The 12,585-nt window shown below is 34.5% G+C and overlaps 2 protein-coding genes across 2 annotated transcripts in view; both read right to left on the reverse strand.

The window, feature by feature from the left end:
- LOC145955564 (uncharacterized) overlaps positions 1-12,585 on the reverse strand; it is an 82,883-nt gene that overhangs the window by 32,615 nt on the left and 37,683 nt on the right. The gene's annotated exons all lie outside the window — the stretch shown is intronic.
- Positions 4,975-6,850, reverse strand: LOC109808070 (putative glutathione S-transferase). Its single transcript, XM_020370891.3, has 2 exons — positions 6,365-6,850; positions 4,975-5,599 (listed from the first exon to the last, which is right to left on the reverse strand). Exons 1-2 carry the CDS (start codon positions 6,686-6,688, stop codon positions 5,261-5,263), a joined length of 663 nt encoding a protein of 220 aa, XP_020226480.1. The 5' UTR covers positions 6,689-6,850; the 3' UTR covers positions 4,975-5,260.

Genomic DNA, 12,585 nt, shown 5'->3' on the forward strand with positions numbered 1-12,585 from the left:
CTCTCACACTAAGTGTGGAATGAACCTCGTTAGGCACAAATGCTCTAAGGGCTTCTTTGTGAGGCTTTCGTTGGGCATAAACCTAGTCACGTCGGACACGATTCATCTCAAGAGCAATGTTACTCTTCGGAGGTCCTGTGTTGGGCACAAACCGTGTGTCACCGGGCATCATTTTGCAATTCATGTTTTCATCGTTCATAATCAGTATGTGTGGTTGTGATTAGAACTATTGTGCTACATATTGGTAATGTTTAGTTGATGTTTTTAAGTATGCTAATATCATGATTGAGAAACATGGATGAATGGAATGGTGTGTTGTGTTTTGTATCTTGATGTGATGAGAAGTCTAAGCGAGGCTTAGACATGATGTGATTATATGATGAAAGGAATTGGTATACAATGGTGAAAGTGTATTGTTATAATGTGATAATGCATCGAGTTCTGTTTCACATGCATCATGTGCTACTTATTTTTTATGAGTAAGATATGAAATACACCACTAGAGAAGGTCCCTTCGTGTAAAAGCTAAGGAATCAATCCTTAGGGATAACTAGGTTTAGGAAATCCTGATTTCACAAATTGTCTACACAGGACGAAACTTGTGTGGCAAAATTGTCCTAGCGAGACCTTGGTCACATGTCCTAGTGTAGAGTGTGATGAGGGTGTGACCTAACATAAACTCCTAGGCTACTCAATGTATTGTCTTACAACAACATACCATGTGATTTGACTGGTGGCACATGCATGAGTATATGTAGTTCATGTTTATTTCATTGTGCATGTGAATGAATCAATGAATTATGAATCATATTAGATCTTGTTAAATAATTTGTGTTATTACTATGCTTCTAATATGGCCTAATTGATCAATGTATTGTTGAATGTGTTTGGTTATCCGACTATATTCTACGTTAAGTCAAAGTGAAATGTTTATCAGTCTCCATTTCTTGTATTTCTTCTATTTGGATGTTGTTGCAGGTAAGATTCATCATGATGTTGATGATGTCGATGATGAGGTCTAGTCTTTCCTTAAAGATTTTGCTTTAATAGGAAGTGACATTGAAACTTAGTTAGGATTGATTTTCTTTTGCTATGCATTAGGATAATTGCTCTTTTTAATGTATTATATATATTTCATTTAAACTTTAGTTGATTGTTATTTAGTTAAAGTATGACACTCTCTATGTTGAGCAACATGAATTTCATTAATGATAGACTCTTTGATTCATTTTTACTTATTATATTAGCATGGTATGCAAGATTAAAGGTATTACATTGAAAATCAGATTAAATTGACCAATCAAATCGATTTGATCAAAATTTGGTTTAGTTACTCTAGAAAATCATTTTGCAACAAACCAATGAAAAATCCGTAGTGAACAGTCAAAACTAGTAAAAATCAGTCAAATCAGTTTGAACCGATCTAATTAAAAATTATTTTTTAATTTCAAATTTTAATTAAAAATATTTTTTAATAAAAAAATGATAAATTAGAATAACTTATTTTTAACACTTTTCTTATCAATATAATTTAATCATTTATGTTAATTTATAATTTTTAATATCTTTATTTTTTATAATTTATATTATATTAATTTAATACTTTTTATTCTAAATGCAAACTTGTTATTATTAATTGACATTGTTATATTTTTTTAAAATTTAAACTTAATTATTATATTATATCCAGTTTAGAATCTTACGTATACATTAAATATTAAGAATATATAAATAACTTTTTGTTATATAAATATTAAGAATTAAGCCTTTCATCTCCCGCTTCCTTCTCAAATCGTGGCTCTTCGTTGATCTACATCTTGCTCTCTTCTTCGTTTTCTTCACTTTTCTTCACAACAAGGTACCCATTTCCTATTTTCTTCGTTTTCTTCACTTGACACAATGTTTTCTCACTTAAAAAAATGGATTTTTTCATGTTTAAGGTTGCATTTGTCCTCGTGAGGGTCTTTAAGGTAACCCATCTTCTTCTACTTACTACTTTCTTTGTGCATTTTGAGTTTTTGAAGCTGGAGAAGGAAGTGGCCAAGTCCAGGTTGCAGAACGGACCGTTCTGGTTGGAGAACGGGCCGTTCTCCATTCAGAACGGGCCGTTCTCCATTCAGAACGGGCCGTTCTGCTTGGAGAACGGGTCGTTCTCCAACCAGAACGGCCTGTTCTGCTTACAGTCATTTTTCTTTTTCTTTTTTAAATTTTTTACAACTTTTTACGTCGGACATTTTAATGTCCGACGTAAATTTACGTCGGTTTTCGTGCCCCCGACGTAAAATTTACGTCTCCCGCTTCTACGTCGCAACGTTTTTCGACGTAAAACCCCTTAAAATGACCGACGTAAAATCTATATTCTGTACTAGTGGACGTTCATTTCGACCTACATCGAATCCATGTCTGTTTAATATCCTTTCTACTATTTGATCTATATTGTCATTAGGATTCCTATTAGGTCGACCTACGTTTTGTCGAAAAATCCCATTCCCATCTGGATTATCCATTTCGTTCAGATTTGCACTCATGGCTCTCGAGGGTGGTCCCTCACCTAATTTATCTCCTATTTTGTTTATCAATTCATACAAAAGAGTCATAATATTATGCATCTGGGTTGACAACAAATTGATCATGTCATGATTACTATGGTCCATCTGTTGTCGAAGAGCCATCATGGCTTGATTACTAATACCAGTAGGGACGTAACTACCTTGTCGAATCAGGGAACCTTCCTGACTTGTTCCTACGTGTTGATATGGGTCTTGTATAACAAAACCCAAACCATTAGGTCCAGGATTATATCCCTGTGGAGATACGTGCATTTGTGGATTAGGTCCTAAGAAAGGTATTGGCATTTCGACATGTACTGGTTGGGGATTTCGCCAATTCTGTGGCATACCCCAGGGATATTCCCTAGTGACGTTTGCTAGTTCCTGAGTAACGTTTGTTTGCCTAGATGTGTTTTCGAGTAACACAGGGGAAGATGCTGCCCCCCTGGTCACATTAGTCACATTATCGGGGTTAGGGTTTGCTTGTTCTACATCTACGTGATTATTATTGTTCGAGTTTGTTTCTCTCTGATTATTAGATGTAGACATGGTTCTTCCACTCCTAAGTCTCATGCAACATGCATACCTAAAACTAGCCCAATTATGTTTGTGACTTAAATGGATCCCACCGGGCGTGCCAATTTGTTTACGGTGGAATTCTTTATGTTCGGACTAGCACACAGAGTGTTTCAATTTAGGTATTTTAATGTGTTTATGACCCTAAGGAGAATTAAAGACAAAGTAGAAGATTTTAACGGTTATTAGTTTCCAAATGTTCATCAATGATTACCAATAAATAACGTTCATGCACATAAATCATTAGACGAACAGAATGAACAATAAATATATTTCCAATACAGATCATGATTCATAGTGTTTCAGCATTTACACATCAGAAATTGAGTAACATACAACTAAATGATTAAAAAAAAAAGAAGACTACACTATTTCTAATCCTAGAAAGAGAAAATAAATATGGTCAAGAAGCAGTCATACCCAAAAACGATTCTGTGCACGAAAGCCATATGCGCAGGCGGGGAGTGCTTGAGAATTTAGTTCTAGTATGAGTTTTTCCGACCCTCGTGAAGGTGTCCAACTCTCATATTTATAGAATTTAATCACGAGCAGTTAATTTCGTGAGAATCATCGTGGGTGAGTATAACTGCTATCCACTACTTTGCTTACGCAGGCTCAAAAGATAACTTCCCATAACCGTTCTCCCGCGAGCTTTTACTTCTTCGCCCCGCTTTTGCCATAACCGCCCTGATGTAACCATATAAGGAACCAATAACCTCTCCACTATCTTTCGAGTATGTCTTTATTTGACTTGAACCAAACTCTTTTCGACCTTGAACCTCTTACTGGTACGTGTTGACATTATAATATTTTTCGAGAAACTTCAGACACTGTTTTTCGACTCATGAAGTTTTCGAGTGGCCCTAACAGTATTACATTGAAAATTAGATCAAATTGACCAATCAAATCGATTTGATCAAAATTTGGTTTAGTTACTCTAGAAAATCATTTTGCAACAAACCAATTAAAAATCGAGTGAACAGTCAAAACTAGTAAAAATCAGTCAAATCAGTTTGAACCGATCTAATTAAAAATTATTTTTTAATTTCAAATTTTAATTAAATATTTTTTAATATAAAAAATACATATTTAATATATAAAAAAAGGATAAATTAGAATAACTTATTTTTAACACTTTTCTTATCAATATAATTTAATTATTTATGTTAATTTATAATTTTTAATATCTTTATTTTTTATAATTTATATTATATTAATTTAATACTTTTTATTTTAGATGTAAACTTGTTATTATTAATTGACATTGTTATATTTTTTTAAAATTTAAACTTAATTATTATATTATATCCAGTTTAGAATCTTACGTATACATTAAATATTAAGAATATATAAATAACTTTTTGATTTTAATTTATAAGGTTATAAAATTATGATATTATATTTATTTAATATTATTTTTATATTGATGATAATAATAATAATTATTTTATTAATACTAACTTAATTATGATTGAATTATTAAACCTTAAAGTAATGCTTAAACTAGTTCAATGAACAAATCAATTTTGAAAATATTATCATGAATACATACAAAGTGTGTATTTTTCTCATGATATAATTTATTATATTTGCATATTTTTTAAGATTTTTGTCTTAACTAATAATCATAATATAATATAAATTATATATATATATATGTATATATATATATAGTTAAAAACAGTAACTAATCTTCATCAGTTATCATAGGCTGATATAAAGTGAGTGTTCGAACGCAATCTCTTGTTGTCTCTTGTTATATTAACATATTTGTATTTTAGATTTTTAAAAACCCAGTATTCCATACTTGTAGCCGGTACTCATTTTCATGCATCGTTATCTGAAACTATTAGACATGAAATTATTGATATACCTGCATTTCTACCACAAAAGCAAACACACATTTAGTCCTTTAACAGGATAATATTGAAATATAACAGGTTCAATCATATTCCTCTTGCACCTAAAATCCTACAACGCACACCCATTTGTGCCACTTCTTATCTTGCTCCAATTTAGTTGATAAATGAAGCAACAAAACAGAACACTTTCTTAGTTGCAACTGAAACAGCCACCCTCAAGCAAACCACAGCAAATTAAAAACAGAACAAGATTTTGGTCCCTCTATAGTGGTTCTACTTTGAAGCAGAAGCCTTGAAGAAAGCAAACAATTTATCTCTAGGAGGCAGGCTCTCTTTGATCACAGGGTGGTTAACAAACTCTTGACTCCATTTATATAACTTTGGAAATTTCTCAATGGTAAGCAACTCCAACCCTGCAATTTCTTGCAATATGGCAACCCAATAACCAATGAAATTGGCAGCAATATCCACCAATCCAATGGTTTCTCCTCCAAAGAACCTCTTGTCCTTGAGTGCCTCCTGCAAGATTTTCAAAGCTTCCAAGGCTTCCTCTACTGCTTTGTCACGCCCCTTCTCATCACTCCAGCATGCATTCCATAAAGCAGGCAAAATCTGAAACCAAAGGAAAAAACAAAAACATCAAAATTCTACTCTAATGTAGTGGTTTGGCCAATTTTTTCATTTTGGACTTCTCTACAAAAGTAAAATGTCCTCCTCAAATAATATTTTCTTTTAGCTCTTGGTTGCTTAAAAATATTAGTCTTCACACGGACCACACATAAGCGCTTTCTTAAGTGTTTTTCTTATGTTTTTGTTTTTTCAAAAGTGTTTGTTATTCTCAAATCAAATTTAAGATTTTATCTTGTAACCTGTCTTTGTCTTTAAAATAAATCTTTGTTATATAAATTATTGAAATAAAAACTCATTTTTTTTTATCAGAAAACAACCTAATTTTGAATAAAATTATTATCATAAAATTGATTTTGAAATAGTGTGATTTATATTTAAGAAAATAGACTATGTGTAGACAATATAAATTTATTTATATTATCATTTAATCATAAATCTATCATGTTTGATAAATTTATTAAAATTTATATTAATTAATTATTTTAAAATTTATATTAATATTGACTTTTAATTAAATAATAGTGTAAAATTATTATACATTAAACCTTTATACTTAGATGTTTTCATTCTAATTAAAAATTAGTTAGCAGTAAAACTTTTTACATAAAATTTTCCATTTAAATACTAAAGTCACCTAGACTCAAACATACAATTTTTTACTTAAAATATTTCAGCATAATTATGCATCATTCAACATGAATCCAAACATGCAACAATCAAAATAAGGGGTAAAACAAGATTGCTAACCTTGTCATCTAAGGTCTTAGACCAGAAACGAGCCAAGGCTCTTTCATAAGGGTCTTGAGGCAAGAGGGGGTTGTTTGTCCACGTGTCGTCTATGTATTCAACGATGACAAGTGACTCGGGTAATGGGTTTCCTTTGTGGATCAGAACTGGAACCTTCTTGTGAATGGGGTTGTACTTGAGTAGGTCATCACTCTTGTTGGCAAAGTCTTCCTCAGAGTATTTGTATGCAACTCCTTTCAGTTTGAGACTGAGAACTACTCTGTTGCTAAATGGGCTGCTCCATTTCCCCAATACCTTCACTTCTTCTCCATGCTCTGATGCCATTTTCTAGTGGTTGCTGTTCAAAACTGCAAACTAAAGAGATTGTTGTTACTTTGTTAGGGTATGGTTTGAGTTTGGAGTTTATAGAGAGATCACAAGGATTAGTGGAGAAGTTGGAATTTTAGTTGTGATGTTTAGGGTCAACTTTGTGGACTGGGGTTTGGTGTGGTGGAGTTCATGGTAGGTGGCTTCCTAGAATCTCACATTATATTTTTTGTTTTTGTTTTATTGCCACAAAAAGAAATTAATAATAAAAGTCTTAACATTGAATATTATAAATATTTTTATTGAATTTTAATAAAAGAATATTATTTGTTAATTTCTTAACCATTATTTTAATTTTCGCTACACCATCATTAATTTATATTTTAAGATAGTGAAATAAAATTGATAATATTTGTAGCTTGAAACTAAAAAAGTAGATGCAGGGGTTAGTTTTTGGGGGCATGAAAATACGAAAATAATGATCATTTATGGGAGTTTTGTTATTATAATTACTTGATTGGAAAAAAAATTATATGTTGAAGGACCCATATATACATTTTTTTTTTAAAGTTTAATGACCTGTTTAAAGATTCTCAAATAGTTTTGGAGTCATGAAAATACCAAAATAATGACAATTCTCATTTTTATAGTATTTTTCTTTCTTTTATTAAAAATATTTTTAAGCAACAAATTATTTATAATAATTGCATAAATAAAAAAATTATTTAGGTATTATTAGTTTAACTTTTACTATCTAATAGTTACTTAGTTCGGTTTCTGTAAAAAAAAAATAAAAATCACATGCAGTTCAGTGAATTAATATTAACTTCGTTTAGTATCTCGGTAAATTTAATTCAAAACTGAAACGTAATTTTTAAATACGATTTCAAGCAACTTATGGCATCCTTACTTGCATAAACTTGAGATGATGAGCAAGGAGGAGGACGTCTTCTCCAAGGATCAAGTTCTTCAAAGGTGGACCAAGGTTTTAGGGTGGATGATGATGGAATGGACGAAAATGAAGGTTGGGTAGAAGGTGTTTGAGGAAATGCTTGAGAATGGTACTCTAGGGTTGGCTCACTTCATGATGATGAAGGCCACTTCTAGGGTTGTTTCTCTCAAGGTAGAGATGGTAGGGTTTGGCCGAAAATAGCCAAGGGTGACTAAGGAAAGATATAAAGGCACTAAAGGCTCTCTTTATATTCAATATCCAAAGTATTTACAAGGTGTGGGGTGTTGGGTATTTATAGGAGGGGAGGCATCTAGGGTTGCATTTGGAGTAGGCAAATGCATTTCAAATGAAATGCAAATGAACCCTAGATGCAACTTGGTGGCCAAGGATGGAATCTTTGGGTTTAGATTGGCTATATCTAGGTGCATGATAAGACCATGCAACCTTTGCCCTCCACTTGGGCCTAAGCCTTTCTAACACCAAAAATAGATCCAATGAACACCAAAAAAATGTGTCACCCTTCTAGTTAACACCCTAGCCCAAAATTAAAAACTCTAATCATCTAGAGCACCCCATAATACAAGGGTAAAAAGGGAAATACAAGGGAAAATAAATTCTGAGTCCTAAACACCCCAAAATACAAGGGTAAAATTGGAAATACAAGTAAAATAAATTCTATGATTAAAAAGAACTTAGGAGCTAAGGTCCAAAAGTGGCCTCACTAACCCATTCCTCTTGCCTCCTTTAATATATCACCTCTTGGTCTTCTCGGCCTTAGTGTTATTCCATCACTTTCATTTAACATGGTAAGAATAAACCATATGTTCTTTTTTATTATTATTATTAATATTATTTCGATTTTTTGTTGGTTATAAATTGTAGATTGAAATATATTTTTAAGTATTCGTAAAATAATTATGTTTTGATTATGATTCATATTTTTTTATTTCTTAAAAATTTAAAATTATTGTTTTAATTCCTACCGTAACGTAGTTAGTAGACTGGAACGGGACATTCCTAGATTGGAACGGGCCGTTTCAAACTACTAAAACAGAGGTGATTTAGTAGTCCAGAACAGGCCGTTCCCAAACTGGAACGGGCCGTTCCAAGCTACTAAATAGGCCTATGAATCTTGGACTGGAACGGACCGTTCCAAAATGGTCATTGTGAGTTAAATTCCACTCTAGAACAGGCCGTTCCGATTTTAGAACAGGTCGTTCTAGACGTGCCAGAACGGGTTGTTCTGGTTTCACAATGGGACGTTCTGCATGTGAATTTTACACATGATGAAGGAGCCTAGAACGAGTCGTTCTAGATTTGGAACGGACCGTTCTAGCCAGTTCAGACTTCTATAAATAGAGGTTGTGGGCAGTTGAGGAAAATGGAAGTTTTTAGAGAGAAATTTAAGAGAGAAGGACTCTGGATTAGGAAGCTTGCTTTGAGTGGATTGAAGTCCCGGGTTGAGCTTCGGAAAGGGAATTCCGCTTCTTCTCAGTTCTTGGCTACTTTGAGTCAATCTTCGGGTGAGGGAAGCTAGAATGTAGGTTGTTTAATTTCAAGAGAGTTAGGGAAGCTTTATGCATGGTGTTCTTTTGTTGAAATAGTTGAGTTGTGGGGTGCTTAAGTTGATTTATGTTGTTTATATTGTGTAAGTTGACATGATATATGAATTTTAAATATGTTGTATATTGTTGAAGTTGTTTATAAAGTTGTTAAGTTTCATTAAGTTGATATTGTAATGCCTATAGTTGTTTAATTAAGTTGTTTGCATGTTAAAATTATTAAAGTTGCATAGTTGTATAATTGAATAAGAAGTTGTATAATTACCTTGAGATGTATGATGAGTAGAAAGTGAAATGAAGAGATGCATGTTTAGTATAAAGTTGTATGTTGCTATAAAGTTGTATATTGTGCCATGTGTTGAAAAGAGATTACCTTATGATGATTGAGTTGTAAATTATGAGTTGAACTAATATTATGTTGTTTAAAGTTGAAATGAGTTGTTGAGTTGTTTAGATGTGTTGTTAAACAATGTTGATGAGTTGTTGTGCTGATAAACTATGTTGTTCAAGTTGAATGTTGATTGAGATGATGAGTTGAAAAGTTGTATGTTGTTTAAGTTATTAAGCTGATTAAGCTGTGATGGTGAGTTGTTGATCACTAGGACTAGGGGAGATGTTTTCGAAGTTGCTCAACCCATTGTGTGGATTGAGATAGTTGTGGTGCTCTGATAGTCCAATTTGTTGAAAAACCCTCCTTGGAAAGTTGTCCCTTGGAGTGGACGTTGTGTTGTTCTCCTCTAGGACTTAGTTGATCCTGTGTGTGGGCAAGGTCGAGGCACACATTTACAAAGCGACCACGATATAGGGGACAGGTGGAGCTATACAGATTACAAGCGACCAGATGTTTATTGTTGTAAAGTTGTTATGGTGTCTATTGTTCTAAAGCTGAAAAGTTGGGGACATATGGTGAAGATATAAGTCCTATGCTGAGATACATAGTACTAAGGAGATAAGTTGAAAGTTGTTTTAAAGTTGAATCCCTTAGTACTATGTGGGCAGCATAGAAGTAGTCGATCCATGTCATGGTTGAATGACTAATTTGAGTAAGGTATCTAGTTAGAGATGTAGTCTTTGACTAGGTACTAGAGGGTGCGTGGTACTTGGAGGACAATGGGTGGGCTAACTCTTTATGTGGATTGGTGATGCTAGCCAAGGCCGTGGTAGGCTCATACCCAAACCCTTCTGTCTTGACAGTAGTACTGGACCTCCGAGTCTAAGTGACACACTTGAGCAATCGCATATTGTTGTCTATACCTGGTTCTCTTCGGAGTTCCTAACGCTGTTCTATACCTAACCTGGTTGAGATAGGTCAAATGCCGGTTCGGTAGGGTTTATGCCACCTAGACTGCTTAACCTCAGTTGTTGGAGATCTCCGAGTTGAAATGCGTGACGACGCATAAGTTGTTGATGAGTTGATTTGTTGTTGATAAGAGTTGTATCTATGTTGTTATGTTGTTAAGATGTGATTATGTTGTATGTTGACCCTGTTAAGGATGATGATAGTGTTGTTATGTTGTAAGTTGTTTTAAACATGTGTTGTTGAAAGATGTGTAATATATGTGTTGTGTGTCTTCTGTGACAGATGTGAAGATGATTATATAGTTGTTATGTTGCATATTTGATATTTATGAGTTGTTTATTGTCTCTAGCTTACCCTTGCATGTTTCCATGTGATTTGGACTGCGATGATCATACGTTGTATGGGAGCAGGGCAAGGATAGGCTGGGAGATAGTTGCTAGAGGTCATAGAAGGTGCCTGGAGATGGATATTTTTTAGGCTACCTTATAGTAGCATACTTTGTTGTATATAATTGATTGTTGTTGGTTGCTTGATTAGCAACTTGTGCTGTAAATATTTTATTATACTATTTTAGTATATATATTCCAGTAGTGTGTAAGTGTTGTTTCGTAGTGTGATGGTCACGATGATTCGTTACACTTTTATGGTATCAGAGCAGTTCAAGTCTAGTAGACACTCTGTGGGGGTGGTACCTTTAGGCTTTTGTTGCGTTGAACTCTGTGTTGTGTTAGATGTTATGTTGCTTTGTGTTAGTAGTTGAGATGTAGAGTGTTGAATGAGTTGTTCATTTTGTAGAAGATGCTTAAAGCATGAGCAGATAGCCCATGCCATGGAGATGATGGTTACAGCTATGCAACAACAGAATGTCTACTTTGTTAGGATGGATGCTGAGAGAGCTGCAACTAGTGTAGCAAGACCAGTTGGGTCACAGGAGAGTCGGGACTTGGCTGAGTTCAAGAAGTGTAGTCCTCCTTAGTTCAGAGGTGATGCAGATCTAGAGGTGGCTGACCACTGGATCTGAGATGGAGAAGATGTTTACAGTGCTGAGATAATCTCAGGAAAGGAAGTTGGCTTATGCCATTTATATGCTGGTTGGGGAAGTTGAGTATTGGAGGAAGGACACTCATTAGATGTTGGTTGCTAGAGGGGTGGTGGTTGATTGGGAATGCTTCAAGAGGGTGTTTCTTGAGAAGTATTTCCTTGAGAGTGTGAGACATGCCAAGGAAGCAGAGTTTATGAAGTTGCATCAAGGGAGCTTGACAGTCTCAGATTATACGATGAGGTTCGAGCATTTGGCTCGTTTTTATTCACAGGCTATCTCTGAAGTCTGGAAGTATAGAAAGTTTGTTGAAGGTTTGAAACATGAGTTGAAGAGGATGATGGTGCCTATGGCCATCATTGAGTTTCCCACCTTAGTTAAGAAGACGAAAGTTGTTGAGCAATTAGATGGTGGCAACCGGGTGGCAAAGACTATTGAGGGACCAGCTGGGTCCAAGAGGGGTGGAGGTTAGAGGAAGCCTTATGATAGGCCCTAATCACAGCAAGGGGGGTTCCTGTCACATGGAAACCTATTGACACAGCTAGGAGTAGGGGTCAGAGTGGAGCTGCTACTCTTAGATGTATGGTGATATATTTATTGCAGCTGGGAGGGTGTTTGCCTTGACCGGAGCCAAAGCTTCCACTTCATCTGATCTAGTGAAGGGGAAGGGTAAATCTACTTGTAAGGATGTGATGATATTATTTGACTCAGGGCCTCCCATTCATTTATTTCATATGCATGTGGTGAAAAGTTGGGTTTGCTTGAATGCAATTTGGGGTTGAGATTACTTGTGTCTATGCCCGCTTCTGTTTCTATTGTTGCCTCTAACACGTGTGTTGGTTGTCCCTTGGAGATGTGTGATAGGAAGTATAAGGTGAACTTGATCTGTTTGCCTTTAGTGGATATTGACATAATCTTACGGATGGATTGGTTATCTGCTAATCACATTCTTATAGATTGTGCCAATATGCAGTTGGTTTTTTCCTTAGGGGGAGGATGAATTGTTGATTTCAGCCAGCCAAGCTGAAGTGATGTTGAGAGATGGAGCAGAGTGTTGTATTT

Source organism: Cajanus cajan, chromosome 3 (genome assembly GCF_000230855.2).
Source record: "Cajanus cajan strain Asha chromosome 3, NIPB_CcT2T_4, whole genome shotgun sequence".
NCBI lineage: Eukaryota > Viridiplantae > Streptophyta > Magnoliopsida > Fabales > Fabaceae > Cajanus > Cajanus cajan.

Bases quoted from the DNA above. Each gene is read 5' to 3' on its own strand.
- LOC109808070 (XM_020370891.3), bottom strand. From the start codon at position 6,688: ATGGCATCAGAGCATGGAGAAGAAGTGAAGGTATTGGGGAAATGGAGC. The intron at 5,600-6,364 runs GTTAGCAATCTT...CTTTGGTTTCAG, and splicing joins CTAAGACCTTAGATGACAAG to ATTTTGCCTGCTTTATGGAA.